At 38.9% G+C, this 27020-nt stretch overlaps 2 protein-coding genes across 2 annotated transcripts in view; one reads left to right on the top strand and one right to left on the bottom strand.

The window, feature by feature from the left end:
* Nucleotides 1-27020, bottom strand: part of LOC138319698 (kinesin-like protein KIF26B) — a 255993-nt gene that overhangs the window by 149041 nt on the left and 79932 nt on the right. The window contains 1 exon segment of the mRNA XM_069262843.1: nt 15488-15619. Within this exon segment, the coding sequence (XP_069118944.1) occupies nt 15488-15601 (114 nt within the window). The 5' untranslated portion in view covers nt 15602-15619.
* The window catches only part of LOC138319699 (sarcoplasmic reticulum histidine-rich calcium-binding protein-like), a 44760-nt gene continuing 43367 nt past the window's right edge, over nt 25628-27020 (top strand). Inside the window, exon 1 of the mRNA XM_069262844.1 lies at nt 25628-25798. Coding sequence (XP_069118945.1) covers nt 25628-25798 — 171 coding nt within the window. The remainder of the gene's footprint in view (nt 25799-27020) is intronic.

The raw sequence follows: 27020 nt of genomic DNA on the forward strand, positions 1-27020 counted from the left end.
ACCTGTATACAGGTATGTATTGTATACTGGACACAAGTTGATTCATTCATTAACGATCTGAACTCCCAGGTGTAACAATGGCCCATCTTAATGGATGGAGATCGAAGGAATTTGAAAGCTGACAGATCGGTATCAAAAAGTTATTTTACAACATGACAATTGTAATTGTACTGTCAGAATGCCGTTATGATACCAAACAACCAGGATGTGAGTACGTAAATAGAAGCCTATAGTGACACAATACACCTATCTTATGACAGGTACAACCTACCCTGACGTATACCCTTACAAACGACAGGTCGTCGTGACGAAGCAGACGTCATTTACAGTGTCGGGACATCCCAAACAAAACACACTGACCACGTTCAGACAGCCCCTAATTAAATTATGCTGTACGACCCCAATAACACTGTACATGTCTGACATTTTTGTTACAGATTTGCTCTGAATGTCAATCTGTATGTACCAGTTGAACACAAATGGGTTTGTACCTAAAGCCGCAATTGTTGCCAAGTTGTAAAATCTGCTATAGACGCAGACTTGTCAATTTCTGTCAATCATTTCTATTCACCTGAATTCACACATACATACGCACCAGTGGATTTTCTAGCCAAATGGACACACTTGTATCCCTCAAAATATGTAAGTCATGTAATTGGTCTAGCTTACGTTCATAATAAACATGTACTTTTCATAGTTGAATTTGCACATTTGTATTAATGTTCAGATACAACCTTTGAGGTGATTACATGCATGTCTACAGTGCATCTTTAACCTATTCATCATGTTCTTAGAAATGTTTCCAAATGTCAAAATTTTAATAAAGGTCACAGAAAATCAATCAAAAAGATTTTCAATGAAAATTCAACTGAATTGTTTATCATGCAGTTTTTTAACAATGAATTTAATTTGTTAACCATTATAATGGTATCGTACTATCGTAATCCTACAATTCTTTTTAATTTTATAATTCAGCACAACTTTTTAGGTAAATATTGATAGTGCTAGTGACACTTTTCAAACATGTTTTCCTCAAAAGTGCATCTGGGTACAAAATCTGTCATTTCCCAGGGGAGTACTCTCGCCTCCTAGTCCATTGTACAGGACCTCCGTGTAATCATATTTGACGTTACTCATCATTAATCTATATTAACAATTAATCAATCCTTTTAAATGTGTTTAAACGTTGATAATCATCCTAATATTTACTCTAATTGGTTTTTACGTAATTCAAAATTGGAACTCTCCTCAAGAGAAGACCAATTTAGTGTTGGAATAGTTGATATGCTCTAATTTTCTGTCAAGTGTCTACGAGATATTATTGGGCAGACGTTGTGCTCCGGCACATGGCTAAACAAAAACGCTAATGAAATTTGGACAATAACAACAATGAGAATCTTCATTTGACCGGAAAAAAAATTGTGACTGACAATGCACAGGGTGACATGATGTCATGTTCTATTGTACTGGGCTACAGGACACACGGTAACGCGATATGAAACTCGACACTCCACACAACAATACCACGTTAGTCGAGAAGATCTCGTATTTGATGACAATGTTTACACAACGTACTATCAATGGGAGTCATTGAGTTAGCTTGTAACAATAATTCATTTAATAATTTATTAATTTTATCCTGGTTAATATTGCTCTAAAAAGTCCCTTTTCCACTGGAATGGATTCTTCATGAAAGATGAATGGCCATTGGCCTAAACCGAAACTACTCCCAATGTCCAGTCATGCTAGACTCAACAACAAAATTTACAGATTTTGATTATAGGCCAGACTTGGTGGTAAAGTAGTTACTACACTTCATCTAAAAAACTACCTGGACCAGTACCTGTATAAAAAGGCCAATCATAAACTACCTTTCTAAGAGGCCGGTCTAGAAGGTAGAAATGGTACCTGCATTAAAGTTCAATAATGAGGCAAATCTCTTTAAATAAGGCAAATCATTAGGAACGTTTACATAAAATTCAATTATGAAAGAATATATATCTATGTAAAGAGACACAATCATAAAAAATAACAATATAGACATCCATTGCAGAATGATATTCCTGACTTAATACAAGCTTTTGTTCCTTACATTTAGCAAATCCCAAGATTGAGAACATGGACCAGCTGAGTAAGGAATCGTGTGGGTTGGAGCTGTACTGGGAAAGGTCACTAGGTATATGACAGTATATACCGATACATCTCATTTTATTTCATGTTGCAACTTTAAATTTTATGCATAAAATTTGTATGGCAAATTTACATAAAAAACCTTTTATTATATAAAATTACACAAACGTTAAGTACACTTTTAGAATTGACATTATCTTGTGTAAATCAAACTCACCATCTTGACCCAATGTTTTATCTGCAGTGGTGGGGCGTGATCCCAACGCGCATTAACGACCCTACGACAACGAGAGGCCATGCACCCTTTACCGTCAACAACAACAATTGTTTGTTCTCAACTACACTCTTCTGAACTGAATTACGCCCTGTTCTGACTATTATGTGACAGTTACGATCCAACATGAAGCCACTTATGGACATAAAATTCGCTAACAATTCTAAATATAAAATTTTTACATTTGCAGTTTGTGGAAAAAAAATGGTAATAACTGTTTCACATACAGATGGGCTTGGGAATTTTTTTTTTCATGGAAATGTTTGCCTAGACAGAGAGTAGACATTTAGTACTTATATATTATCCAAATGTTTCAACAATAAATGACCCCGTCGCATGACCTCATGCCACTGTTACCTTGTACAATGCATGTCACATTTTAACATTGACAAGGTTTGTCAACTTTTCAGCACCTCTGACGATGCAGAGTAAATGACAGACAAAAAACAGCTAGTGTGACGGTGGCAGTGGTGGGAGTTCCCCCATGTCACGGCCAAACTTGCTTATTGACATATATACATTACATACGTAAGTAAATAACTACTTACTTACAAAGAACCAAACATAAAAGCATAGTGAGTTTAAGTGATCTTTTTTTAATGTTTAATTTCTTCACTAAGATCAAAATCATTTCAAAAATTTCAATGTCAGGTTGTAAGAATAGTTGCCATTTTTTTTTTTTTTTTTTTTAAATCATGTTTTAATTATTCATGATTTATCATTATAATAATTCCCAGTGACTCTGTATCATTTCAGCATTAAGCTGATCACACCAAAACCTCTAGTGTCTTGACGTTTGGCTTTGTAATTCTAAACCCAGAAAACATGGAAATCTTGTGTAAATATTTACAGCCATACAAATATTAAAAGTACATTTTCATTTTTAACTCCACTAAAATTCTTGGCTTCGTTATAATGTAAGCTTTATGTAGGCTGATAATCTGACTCCGTATGAATGTTTGATCTTATGGCTTCAGGATTTTTTTTGCTTCACATTTTATTTCAGGTATTGCTGCAATAAACACCCCCTCAATGAGACCTGTAAGCCTCTATAAGCCACCATACCATACTGTTAATTTCTCCCAAGAGAGAGATTTTCTAACTATAAACAGCCCGTCTTGTGATTCCAAGATGTTTTTATGTCTATCTAGTGACAATTGTGCTTTTAGTCTTCAATTGAAACTTAACTGGCCTTTTATTTGACCAAATATGAAAAATGTCTTGACTAAATGACATATGCCAAACTTCAAACAATATATGACTCTGCAAATTACAAACTAAGGGGAAATTATTAAACAAAAGGAATTAATCCATATATATATACCTCTATACTTATCTCGATCCACTAATCTTTGACAGTTTTTCCTTTTGTGGAAATGTTTAATCTACATGCTATAAGTCTGAAGTAGCTTAGTGAATATAAAGCTTATGAACTAGGATAACCATGTACAATAACACCTAAACAAGGGGGTGTATTGTGTTTGTATGCCCACTATATCACCTTATGACCTTTCCTTAGAATAAAATAATAAAATACACTACAATAATCTCGCTAATCATGCAGCTGCATTGGAGATGATAAACTTCAATTATAAACATCAAAAGAATCATTTCTTTTATAATTTGTTTTTAAGGATTTCTGTATTGTCAGCCAAGTATGTCAAACATCATAATAAAAAAACCCAGAAACAACAAAAAAAAAAAGTAAATGTAAATTAAGTAGACATAATAACTTAAATAGCTCCCCATATATAACACAGTTCCGCTTCATGTACATGTAACATGCATACACAATACACATGCAATGTCTTTTATAGATATTGACTAAATGGACCCTGCAGGAAGTCTCTATCATTACTCTGATCTGACGACAACTGAATTACGACTGTCGAGTCAAACGGCCTTAGCCATTGACCATTAATAAATTTCACCAACCGATATTCAATTTTCTTATGACACGTGGAAAAGCATGTCGTCTGCTGAGGGCATGTGTATACCCTGTAGGGGTTCTATGTCTCTGAATTGTCAAGAAAACGCTATTGCTTCATCGAGTTAAGTCTTCGGCCATTCATTTATAACTGCGGGTCATTTGGATAGCAATTCATGTGATTCGATCACGTAAATCATAGTTAAAAGGACAGATTTTATGTTGGACCAAAGGTCTGGTCATTATTTTCCTCATTATCAACAATTATGATGAATGGTTTGGTCATTAGTTTCGTGAAGGAGTGGGGTCAAATTGGACATGAGGGGTCATTTCTACACAACTGACCCTCAGATAATTTGAACTAACAATGCTGTCGGCCATGATGAAGTCACAGGACTTCCTTAAAAGTAGTTTGGATGTAATAATTCAGAATTAAATCGGTGTTTTCTGAGTGAAATATTGTTCGTCTAAGACAGCTGCCCATGTCCTTGGGTATAGCCAAAGGTCTTTGTCTCAATGAGGAATACTTCTATAACATTTCAATCCTACAGACATTTAGAACAAATCATCAAATCTTAAATTATTGAGACATTAAAAGCTGATAATATATTTTCAATATCAACTACAGTCAATACTGTCTGTAAAGACCACTCAAAGGACAGTGGAAAATGGTCATTATAGACAGATTGAATTGTGTTAGAAATGTATTTCGTACTCTATAACAGTGGTCTTATTAAGCAGGTGGTCTAAATGCAGAGGTGGTCAGTATTAGGCAGGTTTGACTGTATCTGGTATTTATGGATTAAAGAGCAAAAAACTTCATGATAACAATTGCCTTCCATAAATCTTTAGGAAAAAAACCCATACTTAACATTATCATTATTGTGAAGCTTTTTAGGAAAAAAAGTTAAAATCAATATTGCTAAGATGATTTGAACATGAGTGTTATTGATCATGCATACCAATGAACAGTTGCCATGGTAACCACATTCAGACATATTACCAAAAATCATTGACTCTTATCTGATTTCAGGCCAAAGTCCAAATCTCTTTCCTAATATGATGTTTTTCAATGATTCATGACTTTTATTTTTAATCTTCCGGATATTAATTTGTCTCCCCTTTTATCGGGTTATAGGAGAGGTCACACACATTTTGACCTCCGTTTCATGCCAATCAGTTGTCTGACAGATGGAAAAGAAGAAAAAAAATTCCAATCCAGATTATTTGTAAGGTTCTGGATGGGTTTAAAATCTGTATTTCATCAACGTTTGTAGGTTTGTAATATTTTTCACCTAATTTATTCACCAGCCAGGCATACAATATCAGCGTAAATCATCATTATTTTGTAAAGAGCATTCACGCCTCAGCGATTTTTTATCATGGAACCATGACATGGAAACAAAATATGAGATAATTAATTGAACTTGTCGTGCTATCGTCACAGAGAGAGAAATCGCACCAATTTTTTTCTTTAGAAATGCGAGAAATTAATGAAGCTTATTGAAAGTATTTACACTTGAATGAGAAAAACAAAATTAATACCATTAATTCAGGATCTTATAGAACATGATCATAATATGTGATCACATGATTTGCATGTTGACAAAGGTGTAAAATGAATAAAGTTATTCAAATTTGCATAAATCATAACCTATACCCCATTCTTTCATATTAATTTATTTTATGTGCTAGTCGAGTTTTACATTTGAGTTATCAATTATGATTTCTGGAATCGGGCAGACCTTATCCAGTCCATCTCCAGAGAAAACATGACGTCTCTGACAATCAGGTTTTATTTATTGACAAGCTTATTACTTCACCGATCATTATATCAAAATCATCATACATATTCATGATTTCTTCAAATTATTCAAAAGGAAATATGGTGTTTTTTTAATGCAATGATTTGGTATTGCACAAATGGAAACAAACAATAAAAGAAAATTCTTTTTTGTATGATTTTGTGAAGGCAGTGAGCGTGTGTTATTGAAAAGACTATGAGCTAATCAGGAATATCTGATTAGGATTAATAGTAGTGACAATTGTCTATTATTTAAAATATCTGATGAAATGGAGATGTTTAGGTGAGGGGAAGGGAAGGGGAGAGAAGGGAGGAGGGAAGGGAGGGGAGGGGAAGGGGAGAGAAGGGAGGAGGGAAGGAGAGAGATGGAAAGAGGGAAGGGGAGGGGAAGGTGAGAGAAGAGAGGAGAGGGGAGGGGAGGGAAGGGGAAGAGAAGAGAGGTGAGGGGAGGGGAAGAGGAGAGAAGGGAGGTGAGGGGAGGGGAAGAGAAAGGAGGAGGGAAGGGGAGGGGAAGGGGAGAGAAGGGAGGACGGAAGGGGAGAGAAGGGAGGAGAGGGAGGTGAAGGGAGGGAGGGGAAGGGGAAAGAAGAGAGGAGAAGGGAGGTGAGGGGAAGGGGAGAGAAGGGAGGAGGAAAGGAGAGAGAGAGAAGGGAGGAGGGAAGGGAGGGAAGGGGAAGGGAGAGAAGAGAGGAGAGGGGGGGAGGGGAGGGGAAGAGAGGGAGGTGAGGGGAGGGGAAGAGGAGGAGAAGGGAGGGGAGGGAGGGGAAGAGAAAGGGAGGGAAGGGGAGGGGGAGGGGAAGGGGAGAGAGGGAGGGAGGAGGGGGAGGGGAGGGGAGGGGGGAGGGAGGGGAGGGGAGGGGAGGGAAAGAAGAGAGGAGAAGGGAGGTGAGGGGAAGGGGAAGAGGGAGGGGGAGGGAGGGGAAGGGAGAGGAGGGAGAGGGGAGGGGAGGGGAGGGGGGGGAAGGGGGGGGAGGGGGAGGAGGAGGGGAGGGAAGAGAAGGGAGGTGAGGGGAGGGAAGAGGAGAGAAGGGAGGTGAGGGGAGGGAAGAGAAAGGAGGAGGGAAGGGGAGGGAAAGGGAGAGAAGGGAGGCGGAGGGGAGAGAAGGAGGAGAGGGGAGGGGAGGGAAAGGAGAGGAGAAGGGAGGGGAAGGGGGAAGGGAGAGGAGAAGGGAGGGAGGGGAAGGGGGGAAGGGAGGAGAGGGAGGGGGGGAGGGGGAGAAGGGAGGGGGAGGGAGGGGAAGAGGGAGGAGGGAGAGGGAGAGAGAAGGGAGGAGGGAGGAAGAAGGAGGAGGGGAGGAGGGAGGGAGGGGAGAGGGGGGAGGGGAGAGGGAGGGAGGAAGGGGGAAGAGGAGAGAGGGGAGGGGAGGGAGGGGAGAGAAAGGGGAGGGGAGGGGAGGGGAAGGGAGGGAAGGGGGAGAGGGGAGGGGGAGGGGGGGAGAGAGGAGGGGGAGGGGAGGGGAAGGGGAGAAGAGAGGGAGGGAGGGGAGGGGAAAGGGGAGGGGGAGAAGGGAGGGGAGGAAGGGGAGGGAGGGGAGGAGAGAGGAGAGGAGGAGGGAGGGAGGGAGGAGGGAGGGGAAGGGGGGGGAAGGGGAGAGAAGGGAGGGGGGGAAGGGGAAGGGGGGAGAGGGGAGGGGAGGGGAGGGGAGAGGGAGGGAGGGAGGGGAGGGGAGGGAGAGAAGGAGGAGGAGAGGAGGGAGGGAAGGGGAGGAAGGGGGAGGGGAGGGGAAGGAAGGAGAGGGAGAGGGAGGGGAAGGGAGGAAGGGGAGGGGGAGGGAAGGAGAAGGGGAGGGAAGGGGAGGGGAGGGGAGAGAAGGAGGGAGGGGAGGGAGGGAGAGAGGGAGGGGGGGAGGGAGGGGAAGGGAGGAAGGGAGGGAAGGGGGAGAGGGAGGGAGGGGAGGGAAGGGAGGTGAGGGGAGGGGGAGGGAGAGAGGGAGGTGAGGGGAGGGAAGAGGAGAGGAGGAGGGAGGGGGGGGGAGGGAGAGAAGGGAGGGAGGGAGGAAAGGGAGGGAAGGGGAGGGGAGGGGGAGGGAAAGGGGAAAGAAGGGAGGAGAGGGGAGGGGGGAGGGAAGGAGAGAAGGGAGGTGAGGGGAGGGGAAGAGGAGAGAAGGGAGGTGAGGGGAGGGGAAGAGGAGAGAGGAGGTGAGGGGAGGGAGGGGAAGAGAGGAGAGGGAGGGAGAGGGAGGGAGGAGAAGGAGGTAGGGGAGGAGAGAGGAGGAGAGAAGGTAGGAGAGGGGAGGGGAAGAGGAGAGAAGGGGGGAGGAGGGGAGGGGAAGAGGAGAGAAGGGTGGTGAGGGGAGGGGAAGAGGAGAGAGGTGAGTGGGAGGGGAGGGGAAGAGGAGAGAAGGTAGGTGAGGGGAGGGGGAAGAGGAGTGAAGGTAGGTGAGGGGAGGGGAAGAGGAGAGAAGGTAGGTGAGGGGGGGGAAGAGGAGAGAAGGGAGGTGAGGGGAGAGGAAGAGAAGGGAGGTGAGGGGAGGGGAGAGGAGGGAAGGGAGGTGAGGGGGGGGAGAGAGGAGGAAGGGAGGTGAGGGGAGGGGAGAGAAGGGAGGTGAGGGGAAGGGGAAGAGGAGAGAAGGTAGGTGAGGGAAGAGGAGAGAAGGGAGGTGAGGGGAGGGGAAGAAGAGGAGAAGGTAGGTGAGGGGAAGAGGAGAGAAGGGAGGTGAGGGGAGGGGAAGAGGAGAGAAGGTAGGTGAGGGGAAGAGGAGAGAAGGGAGGTGAGGGGAGGGGAAGAGGAGAGAAGGGAGGTGAGGGAAGGGGAGGGGGGAAGAGAAGGGAGGTGAGGGGAGGGGAAGAGGAGAGAAGGGAGGTGAGGGGAGGAGGAAGAGGTGAGAGAGGGAGAAGTAGGTGAGGGGAAGAGGAGAGAAGGGAGGTGAGGGGAGGGGAAGAGGAGAGAAGGGTGGAGAGGGGAAGAGGAGAAAATGTAGGTGAGGAGAAGAGTAGAGAAGGGAGGAAAGGGGAGGTGAGGAGAAAGAAGGGTGGAGGGGAAATGGGAGGGCAAGGGGGGAGAAGCCGAAAGGAGGAGGGAAGAGGAGAAAAGGGTGGAGAGGGAAGGGGAAGAGGATGGTACATATTGCAATGATGTGCAGTGCATACGTCACTTAAAGATGCAGATATTCAACTTGATATTCTTTGTCTATTCAAATCCTTCCTTGAACAATATAGTTCTCCTAAATCTCCTGAGTCATCACTTCTAAAAAGATTGTCACATTACGTTATCTCATGGATAACTGGATAACTGATAGACATGTACCAGCGTGTTTTTAAACATATTTTAAATTTAGTATGTGCAGACGAAATTATCTCTATTATTTGTTAGTAATTTTGCAGGATCATGGAGAAGTTTGACATGTAGGCAGGAAAATACCAATACTCCACCATTCAAGTTAGGGGGAAGCACAAATTTCCTTGACCTGCATGTTTATTCATAGTGTATAAATTCACAAATTGTCCAATCATAGACAAGTACAGGTTTATCGATACATATCCTAGTTTTCATTTGGTTATATTTGATATTATTCACTACGGATTCTCCTTAAAAAAGCAACGGATCTAAAAAGTTTGTGTGTTTTGTTCAAAAGAACAATACTTTTAGCCTAAGGAAAAGCTTCCAGTATGAGAGTTAATTAAGGTTCTTTGTTATCTAATTCAGACTAATGAAGAACATTTAAAAAGATAAAAAAAAATGAAAGAAATAAAGCATGAAAAGTTTACACCGTTTTTAGCAACTAATTACGAAATTTTGAAAAATTCTTGTCAGCATTTCTCAGACAGAACAAAAGAGCTGGAATTACAATAGGAATTAAGACTGGTCGAGCGTTCTTACTTTTTTATTTGTCCCCTTGAAGACTTTTAAATAATCCAAAAAGCATTAGAAGACGGTTACAACAGCACGTTTGAAAGATGGATAAACCTCAAAAAGATGCATGCCTGATTATTCAAGTGTGCACAAAAACACCCAAATTTACGTCAACGTTGTTTTTTTTCCTCCGTTTTTGTCAATTTTCACCAAGACAAAGCGTTAACTTCATTATAGACAATCACTGGTGCTAAGCCAAATGTCATTTTCACTTCTTGGACAGCGTCCAGACAACAAGATTAGGTTTAGTCGCAAATTGTTCCCTAAGACTCATTCTACAAGCACTCATCATACACTCGAAAACGAACTGATTACTTCCATAATCGAACTTGTTCATGGTTCAGCGACTGCGATATGAACATCTATTGTAATGGAGGAACATGTGAGGCTGTGATCGTGGAAATTCTATCTCTGGTTAAATGACCCCCAAAAATCCCAACTGTGAAGGTCATAGATTCTAGCCTGTAGTGTTTAATATGTGACAGTAGGAGATATTGACTTCTGAGTACATAACACAGATGTCATCAAGGAATATTACACAGAAGATATCATTGATAATGAAAATTAGATCTTATCAAGGGTGCAAGAGCAAACATATCGGCAATCTTATTTAGATCTCTGGTGTTAGATCAATTGGATGTTCACAAATCAGCAAAATTATCTTATGCTTTAATGAATACAATGCTGATGTGATTTTGATGTTTTTGATGATTAGATATAGGGGCCATAATCTTTAGAAACCTATTGATACTTGTAATCTTTGACATTACCAGGGATAACTTCTACTGATACAGCTGGTAGTAGAATTTCTTAGCTAGACGAGTAGTGCACATACAAGAGTATAATACTGTGTCTGGAATTTGATAAATTTGCATTTCATACATAAAAGTGAGAAACAAATGTAATGCCCTTTGTAGAACATAAGTCACCGTGGCACCCTCCCAACATCAGAGGCCAACACAGGTGAGAGCCATGTAAACAGAAAAACCTTACCTTTGATGTCCACTCAAAAGACAGGTAAAACTTGTTTGGTTCAGGTAAATTATGAACAGGTAGACATTTCCTGATGTGTAATGATTAACAATATACAAAAATACAACTTAGCTAAAAGCGTCAAGATCGTCCATTTACTACACCTCGACGGTATAAAATTGTGTATGTATTATCAAAGTTATTTTATTTAAGTCAAAATCTTGGTTCGAGATCTCGAGAAAATAAACACTTTATCCAGCACTTCCTTAGAATCAATAAGGATTAACAGACTTAGTAGGATAATCCTGCCTTCATTTCAACGTAATTTAAGGGTCATACGATGGCTGATGTATTGTGAACATCCAAATCCCTACTTACTCAGAATTAACCAGAGATTTATACATTTAACTAGTCAATCAAGGGTTCCTAAAATAAATACACAGATGCCAGCCCATAAAATATCAACGGCACAGATTTTTTTTTTTTTTTCAAATTTTATCAAATAGTCCAGATTTCTGTTAATTGAACTGTGTAATTCATTTTTATCACAATCAATAATCAGCCAGTCAATTTTATTTCAGTTTTATCAAATAAAGATCTTTTTAATTCCAAATTAAATTGGAATTTTTACCATTCTGTAGAACGCGTAAGACGTAATAACACCATTCTGTAGAACGCGTAAGAGATGAAGAAACAGACGAGATCTGTTTAATCAAATAACAACCAATACAGAGTCAGAACCATGAACTTTGACCTTTCTTGTCATAAATTTCGTACAACCTCTGCCACCTCTTTGAAATTTTGCAGAAAGGTGTGATATGTGTCAGGCATATTAAAATAAAGTGACCGCATTACTAATCAATTTTTTTCATTTCTAAATTCTGACAAAACTGATAAATTAATTTCATGATGTGTTATCGTTAGTTGTACAGCTAGATAACAATGCAAAATGTTAAACCAGATAATTTAAAAAAGTGACAATTGAAATACAGTAAAATTGTACCTACATAAGAATCCCTCCAATAAGAACATATGCCAACCTACTGCAGGGTTACCAAAAAACTGGTACTTGTTTACACAAGTAGACAGACACAAACAATAAGCTAATGTTCAATGATGCGGCAATAGTATGTTTTTATCAAAGTCTCAATAATGTTTGTCTTCACAACGGAAAAATTAGACCAAAATTTTCTCAAATAATGCAACACAATAAAATCAATAACTAGAAAGTAAAGACAAACGTTCCATAATACGAAGGAGAAAAAAATAAAATCAATGTCATTGTATTCCACTTTGTTTTTAACCTTGGTGGATTACAAAAATAAATTTTCCAAAAATAAATCAATTAATGCATTTCCAATTTCTTTGATGTCTATCACTCTTTTTTTTTTTTTTAAATACGTCTTTCTAGTATATTGCAATTACACAAGTTTTCTCAAAACTAACATCAAAAGATGGAACTACATAGCCTGATAAAGGGACTCTGTCCACACGTTGAGGACAAATGTTAGAGACAAGGCTGTAGACAAAGCTGGAGGGTGTTGTCAATTGACATGACATTGCCCTAATCCATATATGGTAAATGTAGTCTATGTCCGACCACCATGGCCACAAAACACAGCCATTCTGTAGCAGGGACGAGTAACTCAATTACCTATGTGTCCAGTTAAGGAAATGAGAAGTTGGAATGTTTGAAGGCGGGCAGGTGGTATGTCATTTTGGTACAGTTCCTGATTTGTTTGAAAAGCAAATCTCCGGAGAGAAAACAGGACTGTGGTTCATCTTTATGTAGCAGAACCACACAGATCAATGTTGCAAAAAACATCACATAGAATCGTCAGCACAACACAACAACTGCACACTTTTGGTGACCTTCGCCTCAGATGGACACCAAGATTCAATTACCTTTTTTTCTTCCTGACATTCTTTTAATTTTATGTCTTTTAAATTTTCAATTAAATTGGAGTAAGTGCCAATAGCTTTTAGTTTAAAATCAATCTTGTGAGCTGGAAACGTTATTGTTTTCTCAATAAATTTCCGTCCTTAAAATTTTTTTATAGGATTTTGCTAACCACATTCATTTGACCCTCTAAATGAGCCTTTTAAACAATTTTAATACATTTGTTCCTATTCAACCCAGGCCAGTGTCTCTCTAAGATAAAACCAAGTACCTAATTGCCATTTCCTGTATCTTGGGTTATAAAGATTTATCCTAGATTGATATTTGTGTTAAATTTAAAGCTACACGAGAGCTTTAGAGCAATATCGTGTCTAAATAAGGCACTGAGGTTACATAAGAGATACATACTCAGCACATTTAGTTTTACATTGTTTTGATAATTGACTATTTTGTCATCCCTGAGGACATGCAGTATTTCACCAATAGAGTTTATGTACTGGAACATTATATAACATTTACTTGTATTATACAGAAAAAACCTACTGAAACATATAAAGAAAAACCTTACTATCACATGGAGCAAATTGAACATGTTAAAATTTAATTGATTCCAAGTGCATTTTAGTAGTATTTGAACCCCTTACCCCCTTTAACGAATGACCTTGATTGTCCTTGTCCAATATACTTTCTCCATCTTCTCACCTCTAACTTTTCCAACACCTCATGAATACTCTCACTCGTATGCTATAAATTATCATTAAACTAAAACTTGTTTAATTATATATAAATTGTCACAGCTAGGGGTTTGAATTGCTAACTTTCATTTTATGAGTTCTCATTGTAACCCTTCCCATATCTGAAAACTCCCTTGGACATTACACCTTATTCAAATTCCCCAACTCTCCGTCCCCCATTTCCCACCCCATGTTGTCTCCTTTCTCCCCTTCCTTCCTGTATCCAACTCCCCACACCCTGCTGTGTAGCAGGATATATATTCATCCTTATGATTTCAATCCATACTGAAGACATTTTCAGCATTTTACTATGACAAACAAACATGTACTATCATGAATTTTTAGTTACAGTTGATATTATCATTGGTTAAGCTGATCAAATATAAGCTGTGCCACCCATGGACTTTTAAGCATGTGCTGGGTGGGTTTAGAACAGATTTAAAATTTCTAAAATTTTGATAAAACTTTAAGCCTGTAGAAAATCTCTATTAGTCTAGTATGTATAGAATGGAGACGTACTGTTGAGTTTTGACTGGTTCTTCTAAATCTTTATAATCAGCCTTACTATGTGTAGCTGTTTGCTGTGCTGGACGTCGTGTAACGGACCAGAAACCAGACAGATGTTCCCTGCAGCCAGCTGTCATAGCATCACACTAGCCCCTAGCAACTCTACTGTAGAGATGTGGGAGTTATTCCCCTTGACGCATAAAATATTTCCATGGGAGTTTTACTATTAATTTTGTGTTTGTAATGCGTCGGAAAAGCTATTAATGGAATCAGGTAAAATATTAGCTCTTATACAGTATAGGAGTAGAGCTCTACGACAAAAACAGTATGCAACATTTAGGCCTATAGGGATACGTTTTTACACAAAAAGACTTTACCAAATGATATTTGCCTGATCCGCCAAAATTATGAATTTAGAATACATGCTTAAATTACTTTTAATAAATTATTGTCCGCAAACCTTTTAAATGAAAGAGAGAAATGACTTACCTGAGAGATAATAAACTGTTCATCTGTATTGCCATATGTAATTGCCAATAAGTTACATCACACTATATTGTTCTAGATTTTACAGAATATGATTGTCATTTTGAGCACGAGAAACCCGTGACTGATTCCCGCGCTGTCAGATCAAAATAACATCTGAACTTTTCGTTAGGTGACCTTTTTAATTAACCCTTGTAAAAAGTCAGTCATAATTCATGATGAAGGGCAAGTGGCAAATTGTCATGTACTCTAATAGCAGATGCGGCTTATATACGCACAATACGACTATAGCCAGCATTATTCTACCACTCCGACCAGACGTACTACACACTTTCCGTCCCGGGGGCCCGATGTCAACTGCCTATGGATGCAAGGGCACCAGACACAGATACACTAACCGCCATCAGCGGCCAAAACCCATTGACCTATAACTAGGCCGCGTGGTCTTGCGATATAACACTGAACACCTAAATCCCTAAAGCACATGACTCCTAAATGCGTGTATGTCATGTTATAACTAATATTTTCATAATCTTGCGTCGGAATATACATGCTGAATATAGTGTCGTGTATGTTATACATCGTATCATCTTTTTTATATACACGAAGCTTAGCCACGCCAGATTTGTTATGAAATATCTATATTCGTTTTGTATGATGTAATTTCATACATGTATAGAACTACGACTGGTGTATGTATTACCACTAAACAAGCGATTTTGTAATTAATTTTGAAAGGTTTCAATACCGCTAACTCTTTTCTTAGTAGTGCCAGATGTCCATACGTCGATCGACCCTTTGTTTTACGACGACAATTCGTCTAGTTGGTTGGGGTTTTTTTCGATGTAGTTGCAGGTATGTTTACAATAATTAATTTAAGAATCAATTAGTTGTCCTCACCTGTGAGGTTGTGACTGTTCCGTCACTACAGATGATGGGAGGGGGCGTGGCCTTCACAGGGGAGTGACTGACAGGCACGGGAATACACGACCGGGGCTTCCCTTTCTTTTCCATCTTGCATTTCCGGGAATCCTGCAAGAATAATTGATTAAAAAACAATTAATTTCGGTCACATCAATATTTAATTCTCTAAAACGTTTATACCACATATTGAACAAGTCTTTTCTTCATTTGTGAATATTCCATTTTATGACGTAAGAGGAGCTCCTGTCGTTATTGACAGATGCTCCATTTAGAAATCACACTCCGTTTATAATGAACCGCACCATGAACTACACTGTAGGGAATAACGATTGTACATAAAAAAAACTCAAATTAAAACACCAATCACATTCCCGGTCACTTGTCGAACCACATGACCATTTACAGAACGATTCCTTTGACCGGAAGCTGTAGATGCGTCCGATTTTGTGCTACAACAGTGTCCTCGTGTCGCTAATAGAATTACCTCTGTTGATTGATGAGTTTGTCGACATCAAGTGGATGTTTCTGATTTTTTTGTTTGAGGGTATTCAAAGATGGACGACTGTATACGATACAGAAGTTTTACAATTCAATCCGTTCAGAGTCTAGACGATCCGGTCTCTGACATAACATTTTCTGATTTGTTAGAGTTATCAGATCCTACGTAACACAGATATGACGATATGTATTGACGAACACGTCAGCAGGTGAAACATTTCCAGGTAGGCTGCTCCTAATACTCGGCGATAAAATCGAACGAAAGCCCAAAGTGTGACATTAAAAGGTATTAAATACAACGAAAAAGAAGCCTTGTACATAACGTTGATGTATCAAAAAGGGTAAATTGACTTTACAATCTCTGTCATCAACACTTATATAGGACACGGTCAGGATATTCCCCATCCGACCGCAATATGACACTAATGCAATCAGGTAGGTAATGTATATTTCTACAGAAACACGAAAGCTGGTCGAGATTGATGTGGTGTTTCTGTGGTAGGTAAATATGTATAGACTTTAAAACATCGATTAGTATATAGCAAAAAAAGCTAGGGAAATATCTTGTAAGCTATGACAAGTTACTGGTAAAACTTATCGAAACGTCAAAACAAATAGGAATACAATCTCAACGAGACCAGACGGTTGTAAAACAATGGAATCAATCATCTTTAGGGTACACTCACGATAGGATCTTAGAAAATAACCGGAAAAAACTTATGTTTTCTATGAAAGAGTACAAATGTAATGTCGGTTGTGTCGAAGTACAGGAGACCGTTTTCTGTACGTGATAAGATCCATTTCAATGCATTAGACTATTTATCGGATTCATATTTCAGGCTATGTTAGAAAAACTGCAGATGTATTCAAAGTGTCACGATTTGAAATGTCGATTTCAATCTGAGCGGCACACAACTGAAATGTACTTATAAATCAATTTTTAAAGCCTACTATTCTCATGGTTTATTTTAAAGCATGTTTGAAACAATAAAATACATATTTCTTTTTTCACTGACAAAGATAAATGAGTTTCGGGTCTGTGAAACTTTTGGGTCAGTCACTAGGACAATTGCAGCCCCAACACGAGAGGGTTACTCCTTCTGATGTTACTCAATGTGTTGTGGCCATACACCATATATAGCCTTCGACAAACGGTGATTTCCTATGGTTCAATCATATCCACATTCCTTCACCCTAAACATCGCAGAGCAATTTCAGAGATTGATTGTCGTCTGTCAAATATGATAGATTAAAAAACACAAATCGAGTTGAGATTAACTCCAAATAAATCCGGCGGACAATTAATCTCCCGAGTTTACATCAGACATTCTGAGCGGCTAACATATTAATGAAGTGTGTGTCAACATAAAGACAGTGCTATAATTATGTATAAAGACGACACTAATTGTAAGTTATGGAGAACTACGGGTTTAATGTCGATATATTAAGCACTTATACTATAATCCAATATTGAGTCCTATTTCTTTTAATGTGACATGTTTCTGTACCAAATTTTCGCCAATACATTGACTTCAGCACAGCGTGCCACAAAATAACAACAACAAACAACCTAAAGTCGAACCTATTTCGATAGAGTTGGATATTTCCGCCGAGAATACGGAGATTGAAATAAGCAGGGTCAAGGAAAGTACTGTTTTGAAAGAATACATTTCAATAAATCCAAATAGTCCAAGACTGTGCACTGTTACTACTGGCACAAAACGTGGCATCAGAAAGGTTTGAAGGGTGATAAAACCACAAGGGAAAGGTTGAACCGGTATGGACACACTATTCTGTTTGATCACGACATGCGGATACAAACTCGGGCGTCGAAGAGACACAACAGCTTTGAGCGCGGCCATTAACCCTTCTGAAAGAAAATATATTGTTGACTCAAGCACGGAAGCTACGTCAGCATTCCAACTGGTCACATGTACTGCAAGCATATGCATTATAGTGAATTTGTTATTTTTCCAAGCAAACTTTTTCGGGGTATCACAGGGACTATCAAGTCTGAATTAAAGACTTTACTAGGAGGACCATCGCGCTGGATATGGCCTGTGTATCACATTCAAGGGTTCATGAACAGGTTATACAGGTTGTACTAGGTTTCACCAACTAACAGAACCTCTCGGCAATTTATTGTAATATGTTTTCAATAGCATTTCCTTTTATTTTGATTTGTCGTCTGCAATAGCCACGCCAGCTTTTGTAAGATGTTCTTTCGTAAACAAAATTCTACAACTCTGCTTAAAATACATCCACGATGTTGCAATTCCAGAAGAAAAAGTTAATGATACGATGGATAATAGCTAAATGTTATATCAAATACTCAACTTTTCGTCAATGTTTTTTTTTAAATTTCAAACGTGAATAATTTGACAAGATACTAATACTTTTCAAAAAGTGGGCGATGGACATATATTTGTTCAGGAAAACCTATATCATCCACGAAGGAAATAGCGTGATCATCTTTAATATCAATGACCAGGAAGGCGTGTTTGAGCCATGGTGCTCAAGTTATTCAAGTTCCCAACAATTTCTACTATTACTATACTTGCAACATCTAGGTCGCAAGTTGAAAGCTTTAATGTGATAGATGCCAGATGCATAACTGCACATTCCTTTCGTTTCTTACTAAGACCCTGGTAAAATCTCATTTTAATACCACGGAGCTCTATACATCTATGTATACTGAAGGTAAAGCTAGGTTAGACTAAACCTAGTCAGAGCATAACATGAATCTTACTGCAAAGCCTAATGTCATTTCAAATTATTTCAAATGTATTTCACCACATTACTCAAAATAATTCAACGTAACGATATATGATAATTAACAAATATCTAGTATCGGTATCATCATCTAATGTTCTCGTTAATTCGCTGAAGCGAGACCAGAAGACTTGATTCTACAGTGTAAAACCAACACCAGACCACAAACTACGTAATTTGCCATATTACCTCAAATGTTCAGGAATCAAGTACGATGCAGACGTAGGTAAATTATTGACTGATTTCCAGATAACACTGATTCTAAATGCCACGCATCATAACGAGCACGACATTACGCCCTCACTCTCGCGTGGCTGTCGCACCCTAACGTGATGTAGATCCAGACCTAAGTACCGACGGACGGCGTATTCCCTGTCGTGTAACGTGCTCTTAAAACAGCAATATACATTAGGTGTATAGTTATGGCAAGGGGACAGACGCTTTATACTCACCCTGGTGTATACCAAGGTAAAGGTTAGGTCTCAAAATAAAAGGTGATGCACGTGAATGTCACGAGATCCAAACGCCAAGGGAAACGTCTCTAATGTTCTCAGTCTGAGATCGAACGTTTTAATATTCCTTGAAAGCGCTCCACATCCACCATCCATTTAACCCATGCCGCTGTCTAAATTTTGTATTCTATGCCAGGCGCCATTAATAAAGTAGGGGAAGCTCACTCTTTTGAAATACATGGATTTCTGTAATCACTAAACATTTCTAGGAACTCCCACACACGCAACAACTTCATACAGGTCAGGCTGTCTTCAAATGACACTGAGTGTTATTTAGACGTTGAGCCTAGCCATCCATGCGAACTATAATGTGGTGTACGTTTTTATTACTACATGTACATATTGTTTTGGTTATTTCTGAATAAATACTGTTGCAACAAATCGTACCGAAAACTGAACTGACTGTACAGGAAGTGTGCGGATGTCGTGGGACTAGTAATAATGTTCCAGACGAAAAGAAGATGATGTAGTCAAAAAAGACAACTGAACGAAAGCTGTGAAGAGTTGTAATACCAGACAACAATTATCGTTAAAGGTATATACGTCTATGTTGTTTGTTCATCCTTAAAAAGGCCCGATCATATAAACATCACGAGAGTAAGACAATCACAAGAGACACTTCATGCAAATAACCATGTCAGAATGAATCACAACAGGTACATTAAGCTTCAGATCTAGATAGACGAGTGCTTTAAATGCTAAACTAATTCCGATCGTCCTTGCTCCTCATAGACTCTCTTCCGTAGGATCACAGTCCAATCTTAAATTGCTTCTCCATTCGCTATCTATGCTGAACTCTATTTTAGGCTGGGCTTTCCGGCATTTGGTCACAGACAATGACATTTTAATGATCTCACGCACACATCGAACAAAAGCACACTGATTATGTGTGCACAAATGGCACTGGAAAGATAGCTTGAAACTTTCATCTGAAGGCATTGAACCTTCGCAATACGGCCTTGAAGTAAAGTATCGTTGATCCATTTCTACGGATATCCCTATATATATATATGTATGGCATTAAAATGGCAGTAGCATTCAAAGTTGTAAGTGAACGGCTAGAGAATAAGACCCGAGATACTCTGGCCCTGACACCAGACTTAGACATTATAACAGATAGATGTACATCTATCTGTCATAATGTCAAAGTTTGGTGTCAGAACCAGAGTATCTCGTGCTACTAAAGAATATCGTCATTTACATGTGCTGTATATCTAGTTTCATCCTCGGTGCTTTTTATAATGCATGGCTTGCTCTATCTGGTATCTTATTTTTAACCAACCAAAAGCTATCACACCAATATAGGAAGAAATTTTGCCTTTTATATATTTACGAAAGTGTCTTATTCGTCAACAAATTAATGTTATGAACAGCGAAACCGTAGTAGTTTGACAAAGGCATGTTACATGAGGAATAGACTTTTGAAAGTCATATTAACATAAATTGATAGTAGTATATTGATATCCCCTCCATTGCATATTCGACTTCGACTTGTAACAGCTCTGACATGTATTTCCTGTAAGCATTACGACAATTGTCCGCCGTTTTGAAGGTCAATTCTTCAATAAAATACAGTCAAATGCACGCTTCTTCTAACCACAGTCTGGCACATACATCGTTATTTGCTCCGAATAATTAGTGCTGCCTTTCATTTATCCTGACATTAACGTTACTCAAATGACAAGCATGCAGCAGTATGCGGGTCGATTACCGTGTCGAGAAGCAGTGAGAAAATTCGCTTCTTTGCTGAGGGTGAAAAAAAATCACCTCTCGTCTCTGGGGAGTAGGTTACCTGATGCAAGGTTGGAATGGATTGTAACGTTATAAAAGGCTTCTTCTTCAGCATTAGAAACCTGAATCAAGTAAACATGGTTATCGAACGCAACGATGGACCGGAACAGTTGAGCCAGACCCAAGTACACTGTGATACCAAGGATTTCGTAACAAAGAATGTAGGCCCAGGTATTTCAACTGTCCTATTCGTATTGATTCATTAACTGATTTCCATATACAAGTGACACGAACTGTTGACTACCGACTACATTTCGTGATTCTTTTTACCTATTATCATTTTATCATAAAAGGAAACGATACGGTAGGTAAATGCCAAATAAGGCTCAATACCATCGCATATATATGATCGAATGAAACATTTTATATGTGTGTGCATCCTCATTTTATTAACCCGAGCACAATGTGTTGATTTGTTCATTTTAGCATACACACCTTGTTACTCTAAAAAGACGGTGTCTACGCTTTGCTACTGTAGAAATACGACTTTTAATGACAAATGAAATAATTCACCTAAATATGTTCTGAATATTTCCTTGTTTGTTTACTTGATTAAATGATTTCCGTAATCATATTCATAATCTCTAGAAATAGTTGTACATAGTAAATATGTAGGAGATACAATTAAATATAATTTTAATTCAGCCCCTAGGTCTGCAGACAGATTCAATTTCACATTTTATTCCTGAGATTGGAATTCTGTTAGAATGTGTACGGGTTCCCCGAAGCGACCCAGTTGAGACCGGTTCTACACAGAATTTATATCTATACGTTAATCTAATATAGGAAAGTATCGGCTGCTGAAATCCGATTTCTTTATCTCCAGATCAATGGATTAAAAAAAGGATTTCTTTTCTCTACGGAAGTGGGGCATTCCAATATATACCAAGACGCTTGTCATTTATCGCAACATCTAGAGGTCTCGAGAGCAATACGATAAAAGAACAACGACGAAGTAAAACTACCAGCAATCAATTTGGATTATTCTTCAAGGCGATCTTTTTTTTATTAATTTTCAGTCTATTGCAATTATGTTCATTACCATCCGTTGACATGTTTCTGGTTTCTATGGGTGACATTAACATCGGTGACATCCGCTCTCGTCTTGCTACTTGTCACGTGACAATACAGGAAGTGGAACTAGATTTTATATCAATTATAATGATATAATGTACATACAGAAGCCTCAATTAACGAAAGCACAGCAGTTGAGTAGAAATCAGGGGGTATGAGAGACCCACAAGACAGTTCCTGTTACAGACATTCACTGTCGAGCAGATTTTTTTGTCTGTACATTTTCCTTTATTTAATATCATGACAAGGCATGTCTTGAGAGACAAGGCTAGGCAGTGTGTGTGTGATATATCGTGCTCTTGTTTTAGTAGACCTAATCTTTTATGATTTTTGATGTCTTGCAGAGTATTATAGGATGACAATTAAGGACCACGGAAATGCCACTCGGGGTCAAAGGAAGATGATTACGGGCATAGGAGGAAAATTAGGGACATGCAAAAGAAATGGTAACAAGCTAGAAAAATCCAAGATATAACTACATATGTGGAAAGCGGATATACTGAAGCTCGTCAGATTGCCGGTGAAAATCTGGAGTTATAGATATACCAGTGCTTCCTTGAAATACAATGTATACATTCCTGTGAGTAAGGACAATACAAAAAAAAAGAAATAGATAATCAACTCCTACCAAGTTACCAAGCGGATCATCCCCTGTGACCGACAGCGAAATGCAGCAGTCATTACAGCAGCAGCAGCACCATATCACATAGTGTCGTCTGCGAGCTTTACAGAGACACTTTCAACCGAGAGAAGCTCCGTAAATAAAGACTACTGGCATGAAGTGGTGTTCCTTTGTCATATAAACCATCCATTATAAAACAGTTCATTATCAATACAACATTTCTTGGTTAAATGTTTTTCAACATACTTTCAAATTACGATGGAAATAACTATTTCGTGTACTTCTGTATCAATTTATTGCTTACCTTTGAATTTCGCTCCATTTGTCTACGCTGGTTTCATAATTCCCAATTCACACGTACATAACAATCCCGAATTCCGAAAAAAAGAAAAACACAATATCACAAGATATTGTTCTTCTGTAAGTATACACAATGTTAATCAATTTTCCGATAACGTTTACATAGAAAGTGTATTAAAACGCGACATGGAATCGCTCTTTTAAGTTCAAAGTTCAGCGTAAATAGCAATATGTAAATTTTCTCACAAATTTGCCATTGTACAGAATTGCGCAAACTATTAGTCTGCGCTGGGAATACACATCTTGTGTAACTAAGCGTGTGTCTCTTAGGTAGTTAAGTCCTTTCCACATCTATAAGCACCACAAGCTATAATCTTTTAGGGCTTTCGAGTGAAGTTGAAAAATAAGAAATCATTACGTTCGTTTTTTAAAAAGTTTAGTTGGAAAGATCTACAATTTGTCCGCACGCACATGCTTACGTGGGCTATCCATGCACGCGAATATTTACATAAGTATAAGCTGTGCTAATCGCCCGAGCTGTACCATAACTCATACCAAATCAATCACACTGGATCGCATTGTTTTTCCTTCGGTGGATCGATATTTCAAGATTGATTGATGATCGGGAAATCATTCCAAATTTATCCTTCAAGATTTGGCGATAAATGCCTTATAAGCAGTTCTGTTCAATATCTCCTTTAGAAGGCTTTGCTGTGAAGTTATCTGGGATTCTGTCTGAGAGAGATCTGTTAAGACAGCCGATGCACATTGAATCCATATCATAGGACTATATGAGACTCGAAAACCTTCTCAATATTTCATCGCATCGTACATCGATACTAGGGCAACATTTACGTACTTTCACGGGCATAGCGTATTGGCTTTCAGTTTCCAGAGTACAAAACCTAAAGGCATGTTTAGCGGAACACTCCTATTTTTCGAGGACATGCAGTTAAGATGACACACAAGGGGTACTTAGCTTTCAGACTTTCTTTTATCATAATGGAAGACTTTGGGGAAATTTATATATAGTACATTCGATGATCGTCAATGCTCTGCATGGCACGACCAGTATATTACCTTGAACAATAGCTGCAAGACACTGACATCCATGCGATAATTAACATCGTTCATTCTTCCTGATTTATCATGGTTTTTTTTTATTTTGTTGCCATGAATTATCAACAGTTATGTTATTGGAGTTTGTATGATCCTTGAAGTGAGGCGAAAGTAAACAGACACCGAAACATTATTCGATGCAATAAGGAAGACAACATTTAACATTCGTAAACACTACACAAATCTCAAATCTTCAGGCAACAACAATGTCTGTGCAACCAAACCAATTAAACCCATTAGTATATTCCCGACATTTCTAGCTTTTGTCATTATAGTTGAATCTGAATACACACATATACTGACAAAAAGGAAGCCTTACTATATCGACAGATTTTTCTGTGAATAGATTTAACGGTAGGATACGGAGACAAACTCGATCAAACGGAGAATCTTTCTTTCAGGAGTGACTGACAATAACTTCAGTATAATAAAGAAACGCTAGGTTTGTAGGCGAAAAATGACATGTTCAATTGTTTTGCAATCACAAGTATTTGATTTTGACGTACTATTACCTCTTTCAGTTTTGAGTAGCTATCAAGGGAGCCATCCTGTCTGGTTACCGTTACGATTGCTTCCTTAGGACATACTCATAAGTGTGAAATATGTACCGTATGGATATGCTTTGACATCTGACAAGGGGGATCTTGTGTCCACATGACAGGATGAACTACCTGTATGTGGAAGTCGTAACCCTATTACAATCAGATCTATATTGTCCTATATTTCTTTTTTCTGCCTAGCTTTAATGAATCCCGGTATAATATAGTTCTACCACGAAAAGTATTGGAATCAGTTGCACGCAACGCCTTCAGCATGCAGCCACCATTATGCTCTGCAACATGCCAGACACTTTGTACGTTGTAATGTCAGAGGTATCACCGGGTCATGGTCACGCACAGTGGCAACTACAGGCAGAAAGAAAAAAGTGGCATAAAGGAGAGATAACCATTTCTTCCAAATTAAAATAGAACGATGACAACTTTGAAATAAAAACCTGAATTCAAAAGAACATTGTGCCTCTCCTAGAAAGACAGAGAAAACAAAGATATATTCGGTATATATTCTCAAAACGTTTCGTTCAATTAACGCCACTTAAGTGGAGACATGGTATGTGACACGCAAAATATATAGAAAATGGCGTGCCACTATCACTGATAATCGAACGCAATGGTAGAGAAAATGACGGTCTAAGTGTTAAATCAAATCATCCTGGACGATATGGCATCAGACCCAGCAACAATATACGTGTAGGCCGTATATACAAGGTTAGTTCTTTATATCTCATCAGTGGTAGCAGACTTACGTCTCGGCTCTGTGACGACTGAACAACGACTTCACAACCAGACAGGAAAACAATTTCCCGCGTATTTGGTTGTCGTCTGCCCACTTGTTGACTCAATACGAGATGCGAACGTCTTGGGACCAACAATGGTCTACCTGCCGGCAGCATTTCGTGAAGATGAACGTGAAAATGCCACCATTACGACTTGTATACAAAACATTGAATATGGCGACAAGTTGTCGGAACCTTACACCTCACGCAGAAGTAAGCTAGATTACGGCGTTAATTTGGAAACGACGCCATCAGCAGATGTTTCGGTAATAGTTATGCATTGTCAATTTACGTATCTGGTATAGAAAGTCGTTTGGGTTTATCTTTATTTGACAATAAGAGTTTTAATGATAGTTTTATTGCATGAGACTGTTACAAACATCCCCAGTGATTTGTCATCTGTTGATTTTTATTGTTTAATTATTTCCTATGAATCATGGTGTCTAGGACCGATTTTACTATTATAATTTTCTCCTTGTGACATGACTCCATTCATCTGGTACGGTAATATTCTATTTTCTAGCATTTGTTAGGAATTCACTCAGATTAGAAAAAACTATTGCTAATTGGAATTATAGTCAGTCAAACATCAAAATAATCAAATTATCTTGGACAGGTTTACTTGAAGACATCTTATCGTTTCAGATATTTGTATAAAAAAAATTCAGACATCAAGTTATATTAAGCGTAAGAAAATACATATAAGAATGCACATTCCTTTGCAAGATTGAGATTATTCAATGCAATTTTCAACAAATAAGGGCTTAGTGTAGTATGGGGTAATAGGATTACCACCGATATAGTATATGGTTTATGGCCTGTCCTCAGTGTACCTCGGAATATTCTATGAGTTTGGCGTCCGTGTGTTCCAGGAAACGGGATGTGATGGATAATGCATACGGATGTGGCGGTCATGTCTGGAGAGACGATGACAGACGACAATGTCCATTGGAACGAGGAGAGAGGGAAAATTGGATGTGGATTTGTAAATGTCAACATTTCGATAAATAGCATGATCGTATCTGAGTGTAGGATTAATTCCATCATATCTTGCGAAGTTGTCTGTCTGTTCTGAAAAGCCGTCATTTCCCTAAAGCGGGTCGGGTGTGAAGAATGAGATCTGGGTGAAATCCATCACACCGTGCTGTATTTCATATCAGTCTTAGTCTGCACGTGAACGAGTAATGTGTGGTAATTTTTACCCATCGCTCACGGAGAGGGGTTTTTTCTGTCAAGGTCGGGGGTTATTGAGATATTATTCTCATCAGGGGAGGGAGAAGTATTGTATGTTCTACTGTTAATCTTAATATCACCCAAATAAACATTTATAACGGTGAGAGATTGATATGAGCTAGATTGGGCTGCAGTGTCATCTAGGAGACAGAGTCTACTATCCCAGGGACTTGGCTACAAATAATCACTAAAGTTCGCTCAATGACAATATCGCTGGGAATATACATTTGTAACACTGAAAGGCTGTTAGTAAGT

This window comes from Argopecten irradians, chromosome 3, assembly GCF_041381155.1.
Source record: "Argopecten irradians isolate NY chromosome 3, Ai_NY, whole genome shotgun sequence".
Taxonomy (NCBI): Eukaryota; Metazoa; Mollusca; class Bivalvia; order Pectinida; family Pectinidae; genus Argopecten; species Argopecten irradians.